This window comes from Marmota marmota, unplaced genomic scaffold (genome assembly GCF_001458135.2).
Source record: "Marmota marmota marmota unplaced genomic scaffold, marMar, whole genome shotgun sequence".
NCBI lineage: Eukaryota > Metazoa > Chordata > Mammalia > Rodentia > Sciuridae > Marmota > Marmota marmota.
Genome location: NW_026000026.1, coordinates 31,312,655 through 31,338,626, shown reverse-complemented (window position 1 = coordinate 31,338,626; position 25,972 = coordinate 31,312,655). Strand labels below are relative to the sequence as shown.

At 35.4% G+C, this 25,972-nt stretch overlaps 1 protein-coding gene and 1 long non-coding RNA gene across 8 annotated transcripts in view; one reads left to right on the top strand and one right to left on the bottom strand.

Annotated features, from left to right (window-relative positions):
* LOC107139916 overlaps positions 1-13,837 on the top strand; it is a 15,989-nt gene extending 2,152 nt beyond the window's left edge. Inside the window, exons 3-5 of one of the 2 annotated variants that reach the window (XR_001503218.2) lie at positions 231-323; positions 3,049-3,226; positions 12,568-13,837. This is a non-coding gene — a long non-coding RNA (uncharacterized LOC107139916). Of the gene's footprint in view, positions 1-230; positions 324-367; positions 531-3,048; positions 3,227-12,567 lie in introns of those variants that run through there. The other variant, XR_007350513.1, reaches the window with a different exon arrangement.
* Mcm8 (minichromosome maintenance 8 homologous recombination repair factor) overlaps positions 2,483-25,972 on the bottom strand; it is a 35,269-nt gene continuing 11,779 nt past the window's right edge. For all 6 annotated transcript variants that reach the window (XM_048811286.1, XM_015482728.2, XM_048811287.1 and 3 more), the window contains 11 exons: positions 24,026-24,177; positions 23,155-23,350; positions 20,727-20,757; positions 20,054-20,194; positions 17,318-17,459; positions 12,532-12,727; positions 9,932-10,151; positions 9,351-9,560; positions 8,399-8,475; positions 3,329-3,518; positions 2,483-2,793 (listed from right to left, as the gene is read on the bottom strand). In XM_048811286.1, the coding sequence (XP_048667243.1) occupies positions 2,701-2,793; positions 3,329-3,518; positions 8,399-8,475; positions 9,351-9,560; positions 9,932-10,151; positions 12,532-12,727; positions 17,318-17,459; positions 20,054-20,194; positions 20,727-20,757; positions 23,155-23,350; positions 24,026-24,177 (1,648 nt within the window). In that variant the 3' untranslated portion in view covers positions 2,483-2,700. The remainder of the gene's footprint in view (positions 2,794-3,328; positions 3,519-8,398; positions 8,476-9,350; positions 9,561-9,931; positions 10,152-12,531; positions 12,728-17,317; positions 17,460-20,053; positions 20,195-20,726; positions 20,758-23,154; positions 23,351-24,025; positions 24,178-25,972) is intronic.

Sequence of the window (25,972 nt, the reverse complement as noted above, 5' to 3'; positions counted from 1 at the left end):
ACCGCACCCCTAGCGCCCAGGCGGCCGCACGCAGGGCCCTCCACGAGCCGCGCGCCAAGCGCGAGGCCAGCATGGCCCTGCGGCCGTGCCGCGAGGGCCGAGGCGGCGAAAGTTCAGCAGCTCGGGTCACCGGCGAGCCTCTTCTCCATAGAGACCCCGAAGTGCCGGGGAAGCACGGCCGCTGATGCCTCCATACTAGTTTCAAATCCCAGCACGCTCCGCTTATACAGGTGGCCTGGAACCGCCAAGGAAGTACGCCTTCGCGACACTTTTGCGACACCGACGCTATTCGGCTCCCCAGCGCCCCCGGGCGGCAACGGGAGGTGTGTACCGTTAGGATCCCGCGGGCTTTGCGGAAGTGGTGGGTACCTGGCGCGGCCTCAGAACCAAAGCCAGTGGGCTGGGAAAGGGGGAGAGGAGCACGGACTCATGTGACTGTTTGGCCAAAGTGGCTGGAAGGCAGCAGGCGTCATCTAAGGTAGCAGGGTGAAATCCTCCGAGGCTGGTCGACATAAAACAACCTTTGAGATGTATGTGGAGCTTTGGTCCTTGTGGGAGGCTTAAAATATTAGTCAAGTATCTGGTGTAGCCTAAATATTAGCTCTCTGTTCCTTTCCTGCTTTTATTAAAATGAACATATATATCTAGGTGTAAAATAGGAATAATGGAGAATGTCAGTAATAAAAATTGCTAATTGTTTACCCGGGAAGAGAACTTACTATAAAGGCTAAAGTGCATTATTATCTCATTTAATCCTCCCAATTCTAACACAGGCTCCTCCAGTATTACCTTTACTTTTAGTTATAGAAAACAATTAGGTTTAGAGGTTAAAAAAACTTGCTTGTTCTAAGAAAATCCCAAGTAGTCATGAATTAGTTAATCATTGATTATTATGTATTCAGTATTAACATGTTACATATTAACACATTAACATTGTTGGTTATTTGAGGTGCCACTACCATGGAGCTACATCTTCTGCTGTACCAAACAATATGAATGGGTCTTGTGGCTTCCATTACACCCTTCCAGGGGGTGGTCTGTGATGGCATACCCACTTTAAAGTTGACCTTAAAGACCAATTGAAATTGAACATAATTATAGACCTGAGCATTTTATCAAGATTATCTTTAATTTCTTATGCACATGTTGAAATGCTGATACTGAGGGAAAAACTGATTTTTTTGTTCTAGCATTGTAGAAACAAGCTCTGGAATCAGACATTTACAATTCTCCTAGGTAGACATGGATTTTGAATAACCCTGGTAAGGGAAAATTGGGCAGAAGGAAGGAGAGGAAAGCCTAGTCCAGAACTTTTATTACTATTAGTAATAAAAGCTTATAGGAGGGGAGGCCCCCTATTGGGCAGGAAGTGAAACATAAACTTCAACTTTACCTAATATTATTACCCTTTGATCTTTCAAAGATCCAAAAGGTCCTATTTCCTCTTTAATGTCTACTACTTTTGATATCATCTCTTGAGTTCTTATGAAACATACTAAGTCTGTTTATTCTTTAAAGACATAGTTACATTACCATCTACCTTTTCAAAAAATCAGCTTTTAATATTCACATTGAATATTAATCCCACATTCATTTTAGTTTTGATCTTATTATTGTTTAAATATTCAATGTACCTTGTTTTTTTAAATTTTTTTTTTCATTCATCTGGTTTGCTGAAAGTTTTAGTAGATTTTCCAAATGGCTCACACTGCCTGTATGTTAAAAGTGTTTGCTGGCTACAAACACAAATGCTAGTTTGGCTGGCAGCCTAGTTCCATTTTAATTCACTCACAAAATGTGGAAAATTCTGACATAAGTGGTCCAGTCTCCTGAACTAGAACTGGGAAAACTCCCTAGCATCCTATGAAAAGCCTTCTTTAACTGTTTCTGGATTAGGCTTCTCTTTAGAATTCAGCAATTTAAAGATGCCCATGAAGAATCCCTTTGTTGCTCTTCTGGTGTGGGTACGGGGTATTCTTTAGTCTTTCTGCAGAGGTTCCTGGTATGTAAGTGACATCAGTGGGGCATGGGGGCTGTAGCACATTCCTATTTAGCATCTAGTGTGGCAGTAGGGTGGTAGCAGTTTCCTTTTCAGGCCAGTTCTAAGGCATGGTTTTACAAATTGCTTCTGGAAGCTTATCCTCTTGGATCATCTGCCTTCTTACAATTCTGTAAGGTAACCAAAATTCTTCCCCAAAACTTCTTCTCTTACTTAATCAAGTTCTACTGCTTGCAACCAAGAGTCTACAAAAACTAGCCTGTGGGTCAAATCAGACACCCTGCTTATAATTGCTAAATAGTTATTTTTTAAAAATTTAGAATATTTTATATTCTCAACATGAAAGTTTTATAAAATTCAGATTTTAGTGTTGAAAATTTTATTGGAACATGGACAGACTCATTTGTTTAGGTATTATCTGAATGTTTTCCCTGATGAACATCTAATATATGTAAAACTGAAATATTAAAAAAAATTCAAAAATTCAACTATAAATAATTTATTTCATTTAGATAAAACAATGTAAATAATTTGTTTTTTGGAGAATCTATAAAATTTTAACACATGACTATCACTTTTTATATTATAACACTTTCTTCCTAATGTATTACTTTTAGATCATTATTTTTCAGAACAATTTTTTACATAGTCTTCATTTTTGAGACAGCTTTAAATGAAGTCCTTGACATGGCAAAGCCATTTCACATAGTTTGAAGCTGGTAAATCTTTGGGCCTTTTTTCAAGAGGAAACCTTGGTCATTGAGTGATCCAATAAAGTTTTCAAAATCAGCAACCTGGAAGAAAACATCAAAAAAAAAAAATTAGCCTGTTAAGTAATAGCCAAAATATGACTTTTTAATCTCTCCAATAGTAATATGTAACTATCAAGTTTCTTGGGGAAATAAAATTATTTGTACTTTTTACTGTACCTCAGTATATTTTTAGTGTAAAAACAAAAATTAGACTAGCTTTTAAAATTAAGTAATTTTACCAAAACATGTAAACTGTTTTACATGTTTAAAAATGCAATTACATTGATTTTTCCCTAGAACTCTGAAATAGGAAGAATGGATGGAATGATGTACATATAACAGATGAAGAAACTGAGGTTCAAAGACAATAAGATGAATTGCCCACAGGGATTGTCAGCAATCCCCGTATGGAGACTGGGTCTTGCTATGATGCTTCCCTCTAGCTATGAAGATGTTGAAAGAACTTTGTAAAGAGGTAGGTATAAATCTTAAATAAAAACTGTTTTTGTTCTATTATACATTAATGAGACTCCTGAAATTATTAATAAAAAAAGATTAAGTATATAGTTTATCATACCTGAATATTTAGCTCTTTGGCAATCTGTCGAAGTTGATGGAATTGAAACAGATTATTATAAGTTCTTTCAGCAATGCTGTTGAGAGCAGAAATAAATCTTTTTGCTGTTGACCTATTGCTCATTCCAGAGCCGTGCTGTGATCGCTCAAAATCTAGGTTTCCAAATTCATCAGAGTAAGTTCCTAGCATGCTTAAGGAAAGGGAAAGAAAATGTTATCCAATATAGCATGGCTATAGGAATTTTTGTTCTGGGTTTCTAAGTGTATCCCAGCGACATGGGAGGCTGAGGTAGGATCACAACTTCAAGGCCAGCCTTAGAAACTTAGCAAAAACCTGTCTCAAAACAAAACATAAAAAATTAGAAAGGGCTGCGGATATAACTCAGTGGTAAAGCACCCCTGAGTTCAATCTCTAGTACAAAAAAAAGAAGAAAAAAAACCAAAAAACAAAAAACAGAAAAACCTGGAAGTAGCCATGAGATTCTCACTTAGCAAAGATTCAAATGTATTTTTTGAGTGACCACTTTGAAATCCAGTATGGTATAGATTTGTTTAGGATAAGAACATTTTGGACACAGTTACAACTGCTTTTAAGAAAATTTTAAATTTGAAAAGAGAAACACATAAAAGCAGAGTTGATAAACTACAACAACACCTGAAACATTCTTTTTAAATTATGAAAAGAAGAAATTCTAAACATAATAAATTTAGGTTTTATTTGGTAAAGATATGTTCCTATTTCCTAGAGAGGAGGCATCTGGCAAAGAAAAGACATTTTAAAATACTCTACAAATGAACTAGGTTTATGCTGATGCGCAGTAATGATGGTTAGATATTACCTCCAGCTCTCTTTCACTTTCTCTTATTTTTACAATATCACCAAAGAAAGAAATATGCACTTGACAGTGAGTTTTAGCTGGAAGTCTGAAAACACCAGTTAGAGATTAAATTAACCAGCCTATAATCTAGCTTTATTGCCAGTTCCCTAACTGTTCAATGAAACAGATACAAACTCATAGCCAGGTTAAGAAGCAAAGATGTTATTTAATCAGAAATTAATCAACTATGTATCAGTCACTTGCTAGGCAGTGGGTTTATATTGGTGAACAAGACAGGTACAATCCCTGCACTTATGGAGCTCATAGGAATGATCTTAAAGTCACTAACAATAAACTTTCACGGTGTTCCTTGAACAGATAATAGCCTACATTAAAGAAAACAAACTGAACTAATAGGAATATAAGACTATAATAAAACAACAAAACTTATGATGAGTATTTTCTTCTCTGAAAAGTATAATTTTACTTAGGCTTTTATGATTATAGTATGCTTCTTATAAGGTGTCAAAATGCTTTAGGTTAATAATTAGGTAACACTAACCTTAATTACATATTTTTTTTACCATAGGCTATCCAATTTAATCCTTCCCCAAACCCTATGATTTAGAGTCTATTATTTCCATTGTACATATGAAGACACAAAGTCTTGGTAAGGTTAAGTGACTTGCCAAAGGTCACACAACTAATAAGTGGCATATTTTGAATTTTAATCCATGCTACAATGTTGCAGATATGAAGAAAAATATGTTAGATATTTGAGCTACTTTCCTGAAATAGAAAAAACTCAAAATAATCTCCAACCTTTAAAGGTTGCTCTATTCTGTTATGTTTCCTAGTGTATTTTCAATTTTAGAAGAATCTTATATGTACCATTTACTAAATGCAAACATTTAATTTTCAAAAAATATACAGCTGTGTGCCCTGCTAACTCAGATGAACTATGTCACAGTTCAGATTTTTTTTAGTCAAGCTTAGGCTTCCCAATTAAAATGTAATTTTACAGTTTCAAAAACCACTTTAAGGGCAAACCTTCAATGAAGCTGAAGAGATAAGAAACTCTAAAACAGAAAATTTAAAGAATGAACAATGATTACCTAAGCTCACTTTTAGCATTAAATGTGGGCCTTCTGTGTGCCAGGCATGATTCTGGGCCTTAGAATACACTGTGATAAATGAGACTGAGAAGGTCCCTGCTCTCATAGGCTAAGGAGAAAGCACGTTTAGTATAGAAAGCAGATAATCCAATGTAATCTCAATATGTTTAACTGGGTCTACCATGGAAATAATGCTACACACAATTCAAATCATTTGCAATCCATTCTCTATCCTCACTGTTGCTGACAAACTCTAACATATTGAATTAAAGAAAAAGTCCCTCCTCTTTAATACGCTGCTTATAAGAGAAAAAAACAAGCTCAGATTATTGCTCAGGCCTTCAGGAGGCAGTTTGGGTTCTCTTCTAATCATATGCATACCTGCAGAGACAGCTGAGGGAACCAAGCAGCCTCCATGTATGAGGCAGTACCAGACTGAGGATAAAGAAAACTAGATAAAGTCTTTCCCCATTAGGAAAGAGAAAAAAGATTCTCTAGTTGAGGGCTGTTGCACAATTTAGAGTGACAGCACTGAGAATTAGACCCTAGAAATTCTTTGATGGTGTAATTTTGCAATCTTCTAATATGGGATCCAAAATTTGCCAGTTTTTGAAGGGTTCAGTTTATGGTATGAGCCAGAGGAAAGAGGGGATATTCTCAATATCAAAGCTGGCACCGAGACTAAATAGTGTCATTGAGTGTCCACTACTGTGCCAGAACCACATTTATCACCTTCAATAGCATCACTGAAGACACATCAGAGCACAATCCTTTGTGGTGTGTTTTATACAAGAGACTGAGAGCAGAGTCTAACTTGCCTAGCAGCTCCAGATTGGACTCTACAGCCTTGTTTTTCCAGCTGTGAGGCACTATAATTCATAGCCAAAGAGAAACAACTGGGCAAAGCCACCTAGTTCTGACACCATGCAAGCCCCAGAATATCAGCAACTAGAAAACTAATACATCTACCTTTGATGAAATAGAAATGACTTAGCATAAGATAAAATAATCTTTAACATACTTTTGGCCTTGGAAAAATAGAATCCTAATTGATTTAAATTTTATTTGCTGTGAGAGCATATTGAAAAAATAAAATTAATACCTAAATTATGATAAAGTTGTGAAGATGAGGGCGGAACTCTTCTAGGCAGTGATATGGAACAATAACCAAAATACATTCTAAATGAAATCAATGTTTATATAAAATATACATATACAATATATACAATATTCATATATAATATACAATTGCATATGGTATGCAACCATCTGTCTGCAAAGGGGAAAAAAGAAAATACACATATGTAGTTGTGATGAGTATTTTGTATCTGTAAGTCACACAAAAAATTGGTAATATTTGTTGCTACTAAGGCAGGAGGAGGAAGAACTGGATAGCTATTAAGCAGGTTAAGAAGACAGCTTTTCTACTACCTAATTTTTAACTTTGGAATTTTGAATTTTATTATAAATGTATTTAAAATTTAAAATTTGGGGGGAAAAGAACACTAAAATAATTAGCTTTTACTTTTGCTGATTAAAAAAATAAATACATTGGTACAGAATAGAGGACACAGAAACCAATCCACAAAACTACAACTATCTTATATTTGATAAAGGGGCTAAAAGCATGCAATGGAGGAAGGATAGCATCTTCAACAAATGGTGCTGGGAAAACTGGAAATCCATATGCAACAAAATGAAACTGAATCCCTTTCTCTCGCCATGCACAAAAGTGAATTCAAAATGGATCAAGGAGCTTGATATCAAATCAGAGACGCGCCGTCTGATAGAAGAAAAAGTTGGCTACGATCTACAGTCGGTGGGGTCGGGCTCCAAATTCCTCAATAGGACACCCATAGCACAAAAGTTAATAACTAGAATCAACAAATGGGACTTACTCAAACTAAAAAGTTTTTTCTCAGCAAAAGAAACAATANGAAAGGGAGAGAGAAGGGAAACTGCATGGTAATGGAGACCCTCAGGGTTATACAGTGGAGGGTGGAGGATGGGAAAGGCAGCGGAGCACAACAGACACTAGTATGGCAATATGTAAATCAATGGATGTGTAACTGATGTGATTCTGCAATCTGTGTATGGGGTGAAGGTGGGAGTTCATAACCCACTTGAATCAAAGTGTGGAATATGATGTCAAGAAATTTGTAATGTTTTGAACAACCCACAATAAAAAATTAAATAAAAAATAAAAAAAAAAATAAATACATGTCTAAGGTATCCATATATACTCAATTAAAATAAAAACTTTTCTACCTTCTAAAAATCATGATCTGCCTAATGATATAAAATGCAAAGGATACAAGAGAGCACTGTTTATCAAAATTGAAATATAATTACCTTGTAAGCAGCAATATCACTTTTAAGAATATATTAAAATACAATTTACCCACAAGTGAAGCATCTTATATAGAATATTACTTATGTAGCACTGTTTCTAATAGCCAAGAATCAAAAATATTCATGAATCTAGCAATGAGGGACTGATTAAATAAACTACAATGTATCTTACAACAGAATACTATGTAACTATTTAAAAAGTTCCCTATTATTTAATAAAGAATGATCTATGGATACCGCCTTAAATTTAAAAATGGTACAGAACAGTGTAAACAGTATGCTATTTAAGGGGAAGTAATGGCTGTCTCAGAGGGGAAGGATGAGTGGTAAATGGAATAAAAATAAGCATTCTCAAAATACGTATTTTTTATTTCAGAACCATGTGAATGTATTACCCATTAAAATTTTTTTTTCTTTTTTTAACTCTCCCCGCCAACTTCAGTACTAGAGATTGAACCCAGAGGCACTCTACCACTGAGCTACATCCCCAACCTTTTTTTTTTTTTTTTTTTTTGAGACAAAGGTTTCCCTAAATTTTCCTAGCTTACAATCCTTCTGCATCAACCTCCCAAGTTGCTGGGATTATAGGCATGAAATACCACACCAAGCTCAAAAATTACCTAAAGATTTACACAGCCAGAAATATTTTAAACCAAGAAAGTATAATTTCTTTGAAGGAAAATAAATAATCTCATAAGCTAAATAACCTTATTAACAATATAATTTGAGATGGGAAGATAGATAACTATCTTTTCATTTTAAAAGCATTTAAAATTTTAAACTCACCTATATTTCATAATTTGAACTATATCCTCAGCATCTTCTTTGGTTGCTTCCTCTCTTAATTCTAACCTTGCTCGTGCCTTTGAAAAGAAACAAGAATTTTAAAATAACAAAAGTTAAATATGTTTACTACTGTTTGAGCATGTATGCTATGTCTAACTTATTTATTCACTGTACATAACAACTGACTTTTGAGGGAGATAGGAAAAGTCAGAATTACAAAAATAATTAAAAAGCTTGAGTATAAAAATAACATTTAAAATACTGATAAAACTTATTCCTACCTACTAACATCTTTTTCTAAGAGTGTTCATTTCAGAAAATTTTATTATTTTAACTACCAAAATTCTTGTAGCATCCCAAAATGTGAAATGAAAAGATATTGCTGTTAGAAAAATAGGTATTATCCTTACAGACCTATTAGGTAATCAAATCAAACACCTAAGTACTTGGCACATTTCATGTTACCAAATACCCAACATGGTCTTTTCAGACACTTGAGGAATTTCCCAAGTGCCATTAAAAAAAATAAGGGTTGGGCATGGTGGCACATGCCTGTAATCCCAGTGGCTTGGGAGGCTGAGGCAGGAGGATTGAGAGTTCAAAGCCAGCCTCAGCAACAGTGAGGCACTAAACAACTCAGTGAGACACTGTCTCTAAATAAAATACAAAATAGGGCTGGGGATGTGGCTCAGTGGTCAAATGTTCCAAAGAAAAAGAAAAGTTACATAGTAAGTAACTGGTCCAGTGCCTAGAAAGAAATCACTATATGTTGACATGTTACAGTTGTGACCAATCTTTTTAAACACTTATACATCAATTTTTAACATCTCTCCATAGGAAGAAAAACTAAGTCAGTTGTGCAGCAATTTGATCAAAATGGAAATTACATCTATCCTCTTATTGCCAAAAAAAAAACAAAAAAAAAAACAGTATGAATGTAAAATTAACAAACCTCTGTTAGACGGATCAAAGATTCCAGCTGCCTAGTAGTGATTGGTGAGCTATTTAACCGCTGGCTCTGTTTCCGGAGCTCCAGGTAGAAATCTTGAAGAACTTGAGCAGCTTCTGTGGACAGCCTTGGGTAGACATACTGTCGAGCATAGCCAATATACTTTCTCAATAGCTGGTGAGGAATCAGATCTATTGTTTCTCCAGGAACCACCTAAAGCATGATAGAAAGGCCCAAGATTACAGAATAAGCAGCAATAAAATCTTCCTGCTAAAATAACTTGTTTAGAGAAATATATAATTCTAAAATATGTACTTCTAAACAAAGAAAACATTATAGCTGTAGTTCTCATTCTCACTGACTTAGATGATTTCAAAGTTTACATAAACTCTAGTATCATTGTATGAAAGTTTATATATTATTGCTCTACCATAAACCAAACACTGAACTTTTTTTTTTTTAATCTCTTTTTGGTTGCTGGGAATTGAATCTAGGTCCCATTATGGTGCCATAAACCCAACTTCCGTCACACACTGAACATTCAAATAGAACCAAACTGAAGGATTAAGGAAAAACATGTATACCTTTAGTCTTTCTGATAATGGTTTCTCAGAAACCACTTCAAGTATGGAAGTATTTGAATCTTGACTATTCATACGAGCTACTGTGGCACTGCTAACAGTTCTCTGCTTTCCAGCTCTTATTGCAATCACATGTTCAGAGAGTAAGTGATCGTGCTGCTCATTTGGGGTATCTAACAGGATAAAGACCAAATCGAATCTGGATAGTAGGGCACTCCCCATTCTAGGAAGTATGAAAGAAAGAAGAAACAATGATTGGAATCAAAACAAGTAGAAAATCTAGATTACTATTTACTCACTTGTTTAGTGCCCAAGTTCCATGTAGAACTTAAATCAAGCTTTAGGTTAAAGACATCAGCAAATAGTTTTTTGGATTCAACATATCTATTACAACCTTCAGTATATGCATGAGACAAAGATGACCCTAACCTTGGTAGGCTGAGGATACATTTCCCCTTTCCATACCCTTAAAACCACTTCTCCTTTATGTTCTATTATTACTAACTGGCAATGTTATATTTTCTATCAGAGGCTGTATTTAATTGAGTCTTAAGCTTTTATATCTTTTTTCTAAACAAAACATTGAAATTCTCAAAGTACTTGTCTCATTCAGAAGCAAAAACCTACTTTTTCTTCAAAGTCTGTTAGTCATTAGAAAGAAAATGCAAAATGTTCTATTTAGTCATCTTCTCTGAACCCATCAATCCAGGTAATTTCAGCTTAATTCACAATAGCTAAACTGTGGAAGCAACCTAGATGCCCTTCAATAGATGAATGGATAAAGAAACTGTGGTATATATACACAATGGAATATAATTCAGCATTAAAAGAGAATAAAATCATGGCATTTGCAGGTAAATGGATGGAGTTGGAGAATATCATGCTAAGCGAAGTAAGCCAATCCCAAAAAACCAAAGACCAAATGTTCTCTCTGATAAGTGGATGCTAATCCATAATGGATATGGGGGAGACATGGGAAAAAATGGAGGAACTTTGGCTGGGCAAAAGGGAAGGAGGGTAGAGAGGGGAGGGTGCAAGGGGGCAGGAAAGATGGTGGAACGAAATGGACATTATTACCTTAGGTACATGTATGACTGCACTTATGATGTCGCTACATTGTGTACAACCATAGAAATGTAAGTTGTGCTGCTATTGTGTACAATGAATCAAAATGCATTGTTGTCATGCATACCTAATTAAAATTAATTAATTAATTAAAGACATGAGAAATGAAATCTGGAGCGACTGAACAATGTGATGAAGGCTCCAAAACAGGTCTATGATGCCACTAAAATCAGAGTCCAAGTGTCCTATATTTTTATTCAAGAGGATCTTTCTGATTTTTATAATACTTCACTAAAGAAAAATTCCTAATAGATTGACATTTTTGGTGGTGATAGCACGGAAATGCTCCAGATCCTCAAGTATAATTGTGTATTTAATGATGTATCAAAGACTATTTTTATATGAAGTATAAATCATTAAATATTAAGAAGTTAGCCAGGGTGATGTTACACACCTAGTAGGTCCAGTTACTGGAGAGGCTAACACAGAAGGTTCACTTGAGCCCTGAGTTCAAGACCAGCCTGGGCCACACAATGAGATCTTCATCTCAAAAACATAAATAATAAAGCCAGACGCAGTGGCTCACGCTTGTAATCCCAGTGCTTGGGAGGCTGAGGCTGGAGGGTCGTGAGTTCAAAGCCAACCTCAGCAACAGTGAGTCACCAAGCAACTCAGTGAGAGACCCTGTATCTCTAAATAAAATAAGGCTGGGGATGTAGCTCAGTGGTTGAGTGCCCCTGAGTTCAATCCTAGTACCCACCCCCCAAATATAAATAAATAAAATTTTAAAAACTAGAAAATTAGCTTTCTCCCCTCACTAGATTTAAGGTTCTAATTTTTCATATGAAGTACTCTAGTCTTTTTCTCACTTTTGCAATACTTAAATCTGTTTTCCACTTTCCATATTTCATCCAAACTGTTCAAAACTAATTAGAAGAGAAAGTACACATGCTTAACATATAAACATTGTTTTTTTAAAAAGTGAGATCACAATATATTTGTAAGTATGTAACATGGTCTTCTCAATAACAAAGCATAAAAATGTTTTTCTATCAGTACATTCAAAGCCACTTTCATTCTTAAATTGCTACTTTCTACTGTGCAACTTTAATATGGTTTTAAGTATTCTGATTTTTTCCCAGTGATAAAGAGTGGTTCAATAGCCACCCTAAAGTATATCTTTATGCCTTTTTTCTGTGACCAAGACTCCCAAAAGTAAAATGGTTGAAGCAAATGTGATTATATATTTACAACATTGTGATAAACATAGCAGGTCTTCCCTCAAAATACTAATGGTGTATGTGAGAACCCATTTCCCCACTCCTTTGCCAATAATGACTGTTGAAATTTAAAATATTTGTCCATCTGGTAGCTATCAATAGTACTACATTGTTTTTAATTTCCACTACTCAAGCACATTTTATATACTGGAACTTTTAACTTCTGTGAACTATCCATTTATATCCTATTATCTTTTTATTGGTTTATAAGGGTTCATGATCTTAAAGTCATAAATATTTGAGTTTGAAGAGACTTACTTCAAATTCTCAGAAACTGTTTTGGCTTTATTGTAGTGTCCCCCAACTGGATTTGCAGCAGCAATAATGGAAGTTCTTGCAGGAAGGCTACAAACCACACCAGCCTTAGCAAGGCTAATACTTTGCTGTTCCATGGCTTCTAACAAGGCTTGATGTTGGTTCCCCATCTTATCAAATTCATCTATTCCACAAATGCCTACAATCGCAGTAGAATAATATGGACAAAAAATATTTTTCTTTGGTCAAGTTCCAAATTTTGTAAGATAGATTATTCTACAATAAATAATTATTTCAATTTGTTCCTAGTTAAAATTTAAAAAAAGGTCATACAATGGAAAATTACTGTTTGCTTTATATTTGTTTTGTTTAACTAAGTTTTATGTAATATTTATTTATTCACCACTTTTCCATAGCATTATGTTGTGAGAGTTGCAAAAATGAAGATATAAACATACTCAAAATGCTTATGGACTTAATTAAAAAATACTTAAAAAATACTTTAAAAATCCTATGAGATATGCATAATTATGTAAGATGAGTTTTCTGGAGTGGGGAGTGGTTAAAAGGAGATCTTGTAGGGATAGTGGGACAGCATAATTTGAGAGGAAGAGTATGGGCCCTATAGAACAGAAAATCTAGGGACAGCTGTCAACAATACCAGGTTCTAATCATACACTTGCAGGGAATCACTTAACCAACTTAAATCTAAAACAAAGCACCACCACTGACTGAAGGCATTTTATGTGCTAGGGCAAGAATGTTATATAATCCATAAGTTAATGAAAACCTCCTAATATCACATTGTAATATCTTCTTCCCACTTCCCCAGATCAGTTAAATTAGCTGTTAAGGGGTCATATCTGAAGGACTTTGCTGTGGGTTAACCTCATGTATATCTACTCTATATCCAGGTAAACTTTATTAGCTAGCTCAGAAGTGCTATGAGAAATAACTGCTGATTAGTCTTCTGTATAAATTTCAAGATTCCATGATCCACTTCTGGTTCCATTTACTGGGTTCTCTAATTCATGGAGTTAAGTATCTTTTATGTCAAATGCCCTTCATTTTTGTCTCTATAATTGCTCCTCTAATTATTTTAAACTTTGTTCTTTTCTTTTGCATTTGCTGAGATTATCTTAAACCTTCCTCTGTACCTTTAATTTCTCCTTTGGCAGGATTAGTGCTATATGCTGCTTTAGTAATTATATTGCTAGTCATCATCTTGCTATCTATAGTGTCCTTACCACGTCCTCCACTTGTTTTATTTCATTAAATTCATGTACTTATTAAATGTTTGAAAAATTCAGGGTGAATTTTCATTGGTTCCTTCAATTACAATTTTATCTAGACTGGGCACTTTTTTGACCCTTTTTTTTTCCTCTTTATCTACAATTTGCAGACTAGGGTGTTAACCCTACCTTTCAGTATCCCAAACATTTGGGAGAGGAAGCAAGGGGGCTTTGTTGGACTTTGGGCCACCTTTCTTACTCATCTCTCTTTTGAAAAGGTTCACCCCTCACTGTTGAGACTGTGTCCATGTTCACTACAGAAGATCCCTGTACATTAGCTTGTCTCAGCTATTCAGTAAGGCACTCTGAATGATAGTGAGCCTTCCCTATGATTTTTCCCTGGTCTTGGCAGTAGGGTATGTGAAGGCTTTATTTCAAATTTTCCATGTGTTGCCTATTCCTCTGTCTGCCCACACCTCTCTGGAATCAATGGTGTTATTAGAAATTCTCAAAATGACTAGTACTTTTCCTCAGAGGTAGGGATGGGATAGGAACAAAATCAAGGCTACTTCCTCTCTGGCTGCTACTTTGCAGAGTGTAAAGTAGGAGACAACAAACTTTTAATATAAAGGAACAGTTGTATATATTCCAGTTTTGCAGGCCACTACAGTCTTGTACATTCTTGGGTTTGTTCTTTACAACCCTTTAAAAACATAAAAACCAGTTTTAGCTTGTGTACTGTATTAGAACAGATTACAGGCTGAGCTTGATTTATAGACTGAAATTTGCTGACCCCTGATTTTAAAGCATTAAACTCATTTTCCTGTTCAAATATAAATGTTAAATTATGCAATTTAACATTTTTTGGTCATTTCATTAGATGCTGAAGAAGGGAAGTATTACACAGCTTTATTACTTGTTTTATCCCCTGAAAGTCTTCAGTAAAGATTTTAGTAGGATCCTGTGTTTGTTTCTAGAACCCAATCTTTGCTGACCTTTCCTTTGTATTTGTAAAATTTCTTTTTATTTTAACAGTGCTATGTTCACCATCCTAGCACTAACTTATCTACTTATATTTGGTAGAGATGACACTGGTTCTTCACATTCTGCATTTTAAATTCCAAATTCCATTAACTATCTATACAGCTAAACCTCCAAATCACCTTCAACTTCTAAATGAGAAGTTTTATGGTTTAACAAAAAGTATTCTTTTCATGTACTTATTTCCTTCACCTGGTATCTCAGCAAAAATACTCTCACTTCTGATATGCTATATTATAATTTTGAGTTTATTAACTCAATAAATATTGAATAACTTCTACATACCAGTACTATATTCTAGGCATGCAAGATATACTACTAAAAAGACAATATTCCCTACCCTTGTGAAGCTTACATTATTCTCAGTTGACAGGAGGCAGACAATTAAAAATGTAAATCATAGGGGAAATGGTAGGTACTATGGAAAGAAAAAGTAAAGAAAAAAAGTAGTTGCTAAGGCAGCAACAGTGTGAAGGATGATGCTATGACTACTTAAAATATGTTTTTGTTTTTTATTTATTTATTTATTTATTTATTTTAGTTTTCGGCAGACACAACATCTTTGTTTGTATGTGGTGCTGAGGATCGAACCCGGGCCGCACGCATACCAGGCAAGCGCGCTACCGCTTGAGCCACATCCCCAGCCCTTAAAATATGTTTAGAAAGACTTGCTGGGGCAGAATGCTTGAGCAAAAACATGAGGTAGGAAAGGAACAATGCTTGCAGACAAATGTGGGATTCCTGGGATTAATAACAAGGGCCCTGATGCAGGAATATGATACACCTGGAATTCTGATGATGTTCAAGGTACAGCAAGGAGGCCAGTATAGCTAGAGAAGAGGACAAACAGTAAGTAATGAGGCAGAAGAGGTGATGAATGGCCAGAATGTGAATGGCCCTTGACTACCCTCATGACTTTGGCTTTCACTCTGATTAAGATAAGCAGCTGAGCAAAAGAATAACATAAATCAAGGTTTTATGAGATTACTCTACTTCATTAAAAACAATAGAAAGAGGTAAAGTCATTAAAGGTAAGAATCCAAGTGAGAGATGATGATGTCACAGACCAGGGTAGGAGCAATGAAGAAGTAGATACTGGATAGATTTTAAATGTAAGGAAGATTTACTAAGAAGTTAGGTGTGTGTATGAAAAACAAGTCAAGGATGCCTCCATGTTTCCTGATTTAAGCAAATAGAACTATGAAATTATTTACTGATGAGGAATAGGCTTAAAAGGCAAGATGAGGATTTTGGCTTTAGACATGTTACATTTGAGAAATTGATGGAGATACTATATAGATAAGAATATGTGCTTGGTGTTCAAAGGAGAAAAGATTATAAATTTTGGAATTTTTAGCAGACAAGTAGGTAAACAAAGCCATGAAACTAAGTTCAAGACCTCCAATAAAGTAAGTATAGACCTGGAAGACAAAAGGTTCAAGAACTAAGTACCTAAAGTACCTACTAGTTAAGAGGCTGAGGAGATGAAGATGCACTAAAGACTGAGAAGGAATAGCAAGTGAAGTAAGAAGAAACCTAGCAAAGTATGGTGGCCTGACATCCGAGTTTCAAGTGTTTCAAAAGGGAGGAGTGATCCGCTGTGTCAAATGTGGATGACAATACTGGACTTAGAAATAATGAGATCACTGGCAAGCTCAAAGAATATTCTCCATTGGCCTGGAATCTGGACACTTCCTGACACATGCATAAGGAACATGTTTTAAGGCTCCTTAAGTACTAACATCTAATGTGAGGATCCATTCTTGCTGAGTCCTACTTATCACTCAAACCCTGGAAAAACCCTAATGAGATGGGTTGAAATATAGGAAAACTAAAATTCTAAAGTGACAGCTCTAAACTTATATGGCAAGTCTCTTTTTAGTATAGGATGACATCCACTTTCTTTTGAGTTCAAGGTAACCAGACTATTTTGAACTAAGTAACATTAATACATTCAATATGTATTAAATGAGCACCTAAATACTAGTCAGTGTGAATAGTCAATCAACAAAATATCTAAATCCTACTCTATAGAGAGCTTACAAGCTCCAAAACTTAATTTTTATACGTAATTGTATGTGCTAAGAGATTCTGAAAATAAAGGACTTAAGTTCCAGTTTTAATTCTATAGTCTAAATAAACATTATAAGTACCATATTTTCAATTATGAATTCTGACATTCACTGGCAACTCACTGGTTAAGCAATGCTATCCAAATGCCTCTTGGACCAAATGTAATGCCTCTTGGAAAAAAAAAAAAAAGAACAAAAACGCAGAATTATTGATTAGTGGGAAGGGAAGGGGGAGGGGAATAGTAAAGAGTAGAATGAATCAGACATAATTTTCCTATGTTCATATATGAATACACAACCAGTTTAACTCCATAACATGTACAACCACAAAAACAAAGTTATACTCCATGTATGTATAATATGTCAAAATATGCTCTACTAGCAAGTATATCTAAAAACAACAACAACAAAGAATTATTGACTAATATCCCTGTTATCTCTCACCTTGATCACCAAGTACCAGAGCCCCAGCTTCCAAAGCAAAATCACCAGAGGAACTATCTTTTGAAAGAGTTACAGTTAGACCAGAGCTAGTCGTAGTGTTACCACAGACATACACACCACGTGGAGCAACGTTGCATACTGCCTACAAAACAAAACATATAAAAGAATCACTCAGAGTAAAAGAGAAATGATAGCAAATACTTAATTGCTCACAAATATGAGCTACATGCTCAGAATTCTCTTAGGAGCTTTACTATACAACCTTCACCACTATGAAGGGAAAAGTATTCTTATTTACTGATGTAGAAAGTAAAGCTTATAGTGAGTGAGAATGAAGTGAGCTATGAAGGTGGGAAGCCAGGATTCCATCAGATCCAGGCAATCTAACCCTAGAGTTTGTGGTCATGTCAATGTTTAACACAATTCCATTTTATGCTCATTTTTCAAGTACAAACAGCAAATCCTGAATACCAATTTTAATTTTAAAAGCTCAATAATGCTTTAAAGATCAGGTAATAAAATTGTTCAATATGTATTTACCTTCTAAGCAGATAAGTTATGATAGGTCAGAAAAGTAAATAGTACTGAATTAAAAGCACCAATCTCTGAAGTCAGGCAGACCCATTAAAATCCCGGATCTACCATATACCAGCTATGTAGTTCTTGGATCTCACCAAACCTCAACTTATGAAATAGTGTATGCAAGGCACTTAACCTGGTACAAGTACATCATAGGCGCACAACTCAAAGCCATGGTATGTGGATATGCACTGCCTGACTCCAGGAGATAGCATTTGCATTATTTTGTTTTTTCCCCTGCATTATAGTTGTATATACTATTGGGATCACATTGTCATCTTTGTCAGTGGTACACTCTAGACTTGTACAGGGCACACCCCAAAAGACCCTATGACACTGGCTCAAAAACAGTTATCATTTTTTTGTTACTTGCAATTCCATATTTTTTAGTCTTTTTGAAAAACCTATGATACCTCTTTTTTAAAAAAATATTTTTTAGTTGTCAATGAATCTTTTATTTTATTTACTTATATGCGGTGCTGAGGATCAAACCCAGAGCCTCACACATGCCAGGAAAGTGCTCTACCACTGAGCCACAACTCTAGCCCTTTACGATACTCTTGAGAGTGAGACAGTTTACTAAACAGAGGAAAACAAGTTTTAAGAGGTAAACAGCTCTTAACTGCGTTAACCTAATTTTTAAAAACCTGGCTTAGTGGGGCTTATATGCAATACCCTCCTTTTTTTACAATGTTTAATTTCCATTAATATTACAGCTTCTATTTTAAAATTAAGTCAAGAGTCACAAAAGCATTTATTCTGGTTCTAAGTATCAAGAAAAGTGCTAATGCCAACACTGCTTTAACACTTGTTGGTACTAAAACACACAAGTACAAAAGAAAAGAAAGCTGTAACAATGCAAATCTCCACATATACCTTCTCCTGCATATTTTGGTGAAATATTCTGCTTTCATTTTTATTATGAACTTTGTTTCACCTACAACTATGTATTGTGCCTCCATTGTCATGCTGTGGCAAGGGCTCAGAATAGATTTTTTTTTTTTAAGTAGGCTTAGCTCATCAAAAGGAATCAAACACGGATGCAATACTTAAATGGAATTAAAATAAAGACTGGTTTAATATTCAAGCACAGGGAATAAAGAATGACTCACACCTGAGGGACACTGGAGTTGCAATGGCAAGATCCAAGCAGTTCTCAATCCTGGCTGCATATCAGAATCACTATGTGGGATTACACATGAACAGATACTGGGACTCTAACTTGGAGACTCTTAATTCAATTGGCTTGGGCTGGCCACAGTATTTTCAAAGAGCTCCAAAGGTGATTCTTAGGGAAAGTCAGGGTTCCCAAAGATTCAGGAACTATAGGACTACAACTCACAGGGAGCCCTTGGCCTGGCCACATTTTCCCCACTAGGCAGGGAAGAAAAGAGTCAAGGGCATTCTGAATTAAACCAATATGTATGGCTGGCTTACCAGGCACCACTCTGAGGAAACCACAAGCACTCCAACAAACAGCATCTATTGGAACCATCACAAACCCAGGAGGGAAAAAACACTGGACAAAAACTTCTTGGTGACCAACAATTAACTGATCAAAGAAGTTGCTTTGGGCTGGGGATGTGGCTCAAGTGGTAACGCACTCGCCTGGCATGCATGAGGCACTGGGTTTGATTCTCGGCACCATGTAAAAATAAAATAAAGATATTATGTCCACCTAAAACTGAAAAATAAATATTAAAAAAAAAAAGAAGTTGCTTTGCTTTATATTCGGGAGAAACATGGAGAAGTATAAAGACAGATCCCTTGCCTCTATCAGATTGTTCTTAAAGCCCAATACAATGTTTATGTGCTTGTATGGAGACAGAATGGGAGACTCTGTTTTACCTCCTTAACTAGCCTGTTTATATAAGAGGTCATATCACAATAATAAAGAACAGTTAACATTTCATTTCTTTATAGTTGAAGTATCAGACCAGAATGCTTGTGCAGCCTGTATGTCAGGAGACTGATTCAATTTGAAAATAGGGTCAGATACAAGTTATATGTTATTCAAACTCCAGCTTACTTCTGCCACCAAACAAAGCAGATCCTCTAAAACACAAACATTCTATGCTTTGAGAAAATTCACTTGTCAATAACTCATACATTTTTATAAGCAAAAGGTCGAACACTAAAAGGACTGATTTTTTTTACCTGTAGCATCTGACTCTTTCCCAAGCCTGGATCTCCAACAACAAGGACGTGTGGGTCTCCTCGAATTGGTATTCTGTTTTTGTCATCTGCATATTTCTGGGTACCTCCAAAGAGTGCTAATGCCAACGCTGCTTTAACGAGCTAAGGTGTAAAAGAGATAAATAAATAAATAAATACCAGGGGGGGGGAAAAACAACCACAAAGATGACTAGCAAAAGGAGTATTCTTCAACACTGATGTTTGAGGATTTTTTAAAAGCATAATTGAAATTTAACTTTTTTTATAATAAAAATCTAGAAATGAACTATAACAAATGCTTAAAAAGTAAAAGCTTGAATGCATTAAAACAAGAAATGTATCTTACAAACTGCTAAGTAAAGGCCTAATTTGCAAGACATAAATCCATTCCATAAAAGTGAGAAATATTTATGGTCCCTACTTTAACTTAGTCACTGTTTTAAAATAAAAAACTCTTTCCTATGAAATAAATGTACTTGATAAGCAGCTTTTTCTTACAAGGGGCTATAGTCTGCCTCCCATATCATTAATTCATGGAGAATAAAGATTCATGTTAAAATGAGTAGCTATTTTTTAACAGAGTAGCTTTTTTTTATAAAGTATTATTTTGTTGACTTTATATGTTTTTTAAGTGAAGACGAAGTAAAATACTTACTTCATGACCAAAAATCACAGGGCAAAGTGAGCTGGAAAACAGAATACAACTTATAAATTCTACTTACAATTCTTAATCCAGTTGATATATTTTAGTTATTTGATTAACTTGTTTTATTTAGAACCAAAAAAGGCAAGTATAAAAAATTTACATCTCCTCAAAAGTAAATTTCTAACAGTTCTTAATATTTAAAAGGAAGAATACCTTAAAAAGTATGCTTGTGGAAGAGAGACTTGATATTTGGAAAACACTGTAAAGTAACCAAATATGCTATTGATTTTCTGACAGAACTAGACTTTAAAATGTTCCATACTTAAGATCTTCCACTTTAGACCCATCATCACATGTACTTTATATGAAGAGGCATCTTTAGACCTATATACCCAAGTCAATGAAAGAAGGAGACGAAGGAGTGAGCTCAGTACAAAATATGTTAAGATGGGATAAAATTTCATTTTTAGTTCAATTCTGAAAGGGTCAGATTAAATAAGAATCTGAATATAAAGAAGTGTATTTACATTTGCCCATTTTATAAACAAGGAACAAACAAAAATGGACAGGGTGATAGAAGAATACAATCAGGAGTAAAATGAAACTCTTTATCCCCTTTAATATGTGTAAGCACAGAAGAAGTTGGTGCCCTGGTCATAATCCTATTGGTACTCACTATTGTGCATGTCTTTGCCTGATTACTGCTGGTGTCCTACCAAGCACCTATACCTGTATTCGAAAGGGCTTTCTATGGCCACAAAAGCATCATCACGCAGGATAGGCAGGCCAGAAGTGCTGGTGTGTTTCATATCCTAGGAGGATCCTCAAACTAGGGCCTTAGGGGGGGGAAAAAAATCGAGGCTACTTTTATATAGTGTTCCAGAAGCCTCAGGAGGATTATGTCCTGGATGCCAGTGGTAATGTGTTCATTAAAGCACCATATCTTTCTCTGTATTACTTCTGTCTTCCTATATCAGTATTTCCAGGACCACCTCCCAAATAAATGATGTTTAACCAAATCATTCCTTCCAAAGGAATCTAAATACAGCTTTTCACTGTCTTCTCCCTACTCCTTTCATGGTCCTCCATTTATTATCTAGTATGGGTCAATAAATTTTTTCTTAAAGGGTTAGCAAGTAAATATTTTCAACTTTGTAGGCTACCCTGTCTCAGTCATAACTACTCAATGTGTAGAGTGAAAGCAACAACTGACAATATGTGAATGAACTGGGTGGGCCTAAGTTCCACTAAAACTTTATTTACAAAAATAGGCAACTGGCCTAGTTTGTCAATCTGCTAGATTAATAAATGTAGGACCATGAAAAATTCTAGTTTTGATGCTGAAATCACAAACATGGGAGATAAAAACAAACTCTGGGAAGAAAACCCAAGTTTTCACACAACTTATCTTCTACGAGCATGACAGAAGGACCATTGAAAATATTCAGTTTTCATTTATGACCAATAAGAAGAATCAAACAGGTGTTTGGATTCTCCTTGCGTGCCTGCTCACTCCCAACCCTAGGTTAGAGCATCCTCTCTCTCATGGTAGGTCTGGACCATTATTTAGATGGAAGTCTCTGAGGATTTAAGAATAAATAACCCCTAAGTGCAGAAAGAAAAAGCATCAAATTCTCCTAGAGCCCAAAGTATAGGTGAAAAGGAAAGCAAGACAAGTACAATTTTTCTGATAAAATCCATTTTGAAATTTTCTCAGTTCTTTACCTCTCTTAGGTACATCTATTATTCAGTCTCTTGTTTTGCCCCTATTTCCTCAAAAAATTGTCTTAGAAGTATCAAAAATAAGGCTAAGAATGTACCTCAGTGGTAGGGCCCTTGCCTAGTATGCAAGAGACCCTGGGTTTGATCCCAATTGATGTGTGTATAGGGGACTACCAAAAAAAAAGAGCATGCGCTGTTAAGCATGTTACAAAATCTGATTTAAACCTTCAGAACAACCTTTTGTTGTAGACTTCTTAAGATAGTAAATATTCCTTATTACTTAAACTTGAGATCAGAAATTCTTTTTCTGTAAAAAGTCAGTGGCAACCTTATAAGCTAAATATATATTTTCTTAAACGAGCTGAGTTGTCACATGTACTCAACTCTGCCTGTAGCACGATTGTAGCACAAAAGCAGCCAAAGACACGATGTAAATGACTGAGTGTGGCTGTGTTCCAGTAAAACTTGATTTATGTACACTGAAATCTGAATGTCACATAATCTCGTGTCATAAAATATTCCTTTCTTTTCAACCATTAGAAAATATAAAAACCATTCTTAGTTAATGGGCTATGCCCAAATGAGTAATGCACTGGGATTTTGTCTATGGACTCTAGTTTGCTCACCATTTTGACTAGCTGTTTTTAATGTGTAACCAAAGAATTCCCGTAACTTGCATATATGTAAAAAAAATTTCAGATACCCTCATACATACTTGACAATAAGTTTAAACAGGTTCTCTTCAGCTTGAATCTCTTGGATAGCATAAAGATCCTTAAGTGAGAACTCCATCAATGTTCCATGCTTACAGCCATCCTCAGAAGTCTTTGTTTTCTGTCCTTTGCTATTGCTAACAGAATTTGCTTCAATGTACAAAAGGAACATACATTTATCATTCTTGTTTCGAGAACCTGTAAATTCAAAATATTAAATATAACAATTGGCATTCATTTGCCCTACAATGACTTAATTAAAATATTAAAGTCACAGAGAGCTATAAGTAAACATTTATTGTGGGAAACCGTTCTAGCACGTGATTTGAGCTACCTCCCTGGCTGGGTGTGAGGCGCTTAGACAAGCTGTGTCAGAGCCTTCCCCACCCTTCCCAAGGGGCGATGGCTTGTGGGGGTGTGACTGACCACTGACCTGAAAACCAATCACTGACCCTGACCTTGGAATGCTGCCCCCTTCGACCTTCATTGGATGGAATTTTCCCCTGAATTTTTTGTTCCCCAATAAAAGCTCACTCCCTGGCTTGCTTCTCTCTCTCTTGCTGGCCTCTTGTGTAAACCTCGCTACCGCATCAGGGGCTAGAGGCAGGAGCTGGGAGGAGCCGTCTCTGAGCTGGGCAAGAAAAAGGTAAATTGTCTTTAATTTGAACTCACTAGTTAATTTCTGTTTCGAACCTCTAGTATGAAGCTAGTGTACTGGTCGTGTGGCTAAATTTATTTTAAAGGAAGTTTCATTTATGTAAGCAACAAGGAATTTACTAAATTGTTTGAGATTTAGAAGTATGAAGAGAAAAGATGAATACTGACAAATCATTTTTGAGAGAATATTAAAGAAAAGAAAGAGCCACCCCATACCTTCTTCAGCATTTGAGACTTTGACAATTCCAGTAACAGTCACTGTGTCTCCCGGTACACAGCTATCCACCAGGTCATGCACAAGTTCACATTCTATTGTTCGTGGAATTCGACCTGCTTCTCTCTGAGCATCGGACATAAGCTCCTGAATTCTAAAAAGGTGAAAAGTTTTCAGTTAGAATACATACTTACATTGGGTTCTTTAGCATATTAACTATTCCAGACTCACACAGTACTTAGCTAAAGGGCAAATTAGTTTAAATAAGATCAACAACATATCTAAAATTGTTTTAAGAGTTTCTAATTCAGGATGGCATAATGAACATGCGCATTTGCCTAGCCTTCCTCTGAGGAGCAATCAAAATAAAAAGATACTGAAAAAGCAAAAAGTTGTTTTGGGGCATGCAGTAAATAGAATGTTAGTAAAATTTTTGAAAACAGCAAGTAGGAAAGTACTAAAGGATAAAACAAATAAAATCCAGAATGCATGCAGACAAAAATTATAAGGATACAAGAGAAGTGGCACTCAATGTTCTCAGCAGAACCCTAGAAGAGGTCCCAAATTGAAGATGGCAGGAATGGAGAACAGGAAGAAACAGGATTATCAATTAAAAGATAATAGCTATTCAGAATTTTTTTGGAAGGCGAGTAGACAGCCACGTAGGGAAAGAATGAGGACTTAAGCATCTGGCAAAAACTAGAGCATAGTTCTACAGAAATGGATCTCTTCCCTATATATGGAAAGTTAGTGTCCAGTGAAGCAATCAAAGCTCCAGAATAAAGCCTTCTCATTTGGCATTTGAGAAGCTGAAGCCAATTCAAAAACACATAAGTCAAAATTCCTACTTTCTTATTCAGGAATGAGGCCTCATGAGAAAAGACTTATGCCTACAAAATAGCAAAGGAAACTTATCCTACTCAAAATAATTCTTCTTTTTTTCATCATATATTTAAGAATAAAATGGCAGTAATTCAAGGAGAAGAATATTAAAAACAAAAAACAGCTAAGAGTTTTGAGAAAATGTTGCTGTTGTAAAACAAAAATAAGCTGCTATAAAAAGGAATTATGAAAAAAGTAAAATTAGGAAAATTAAAAATATGTATATAAAAGTTAAACTATAGAAAACAAGAAAAAGCCAAAGAAATTTAGAGAACAGCATAAAGAAAATGGAAGCATGAACCAAAAGTTAAGACAAATGAACAATCAAAGGGATGCATCCCATAGGAAACCCAAAAAGAGAAGAAAAAAGACACTATATGGTTGAAGATGACTGCAGGACAAAAGGACCCTTCGGCTTAGGAGGATGAAGACATGACTAGATAAACCTATTTCAGAACTAGATAAACTGTTGCAGAACCTTTAAAGAGATTACAAAGGAAGGAAAGTCCAATCCCCTCAAAGGAATAAGAATCAAACCTCTCATCGACAGCAGGGGAAATGATGACAAAACAGACTACTTTGGTAGTCAGGCAAACTCTTACACAAGCTAGGATCCAGAGATATTTCCAGACATGCAAGGACCCAGAACTTTTTACCAGCTATGCACACTTTCTAAAAATTTACTTAATAATTTCTCCAGAAAAATAATATTTAGAATTATTAAAAGTAGAAGACAGTCCAAGTTGGGAGGCCTAATTTCAATTGTTCAATGAAGAAAATCCCAGGATGAAGTAGGACTGCAGGTCTAAAGAACATGAGATCCAGACTCAAGTAGAACTCAGGAAGGTACATTTTTAAAATTTTCATTTTATTAAAAAATAAAAGGTGAACTCCATGCATTCAATAATATATTTAAGAAAGAATGTATGGTTTGGATATGGTATATCCCCCAAGGATTCAAGAATTCAGAGACTGAGCCTAGAGATGGGGCCTACCCTTTTGGCTCTGATTTCCACGTTTGCCATGCAATCTCTTCTTGGGAGACTATTATAATTAGAAAACAGAAA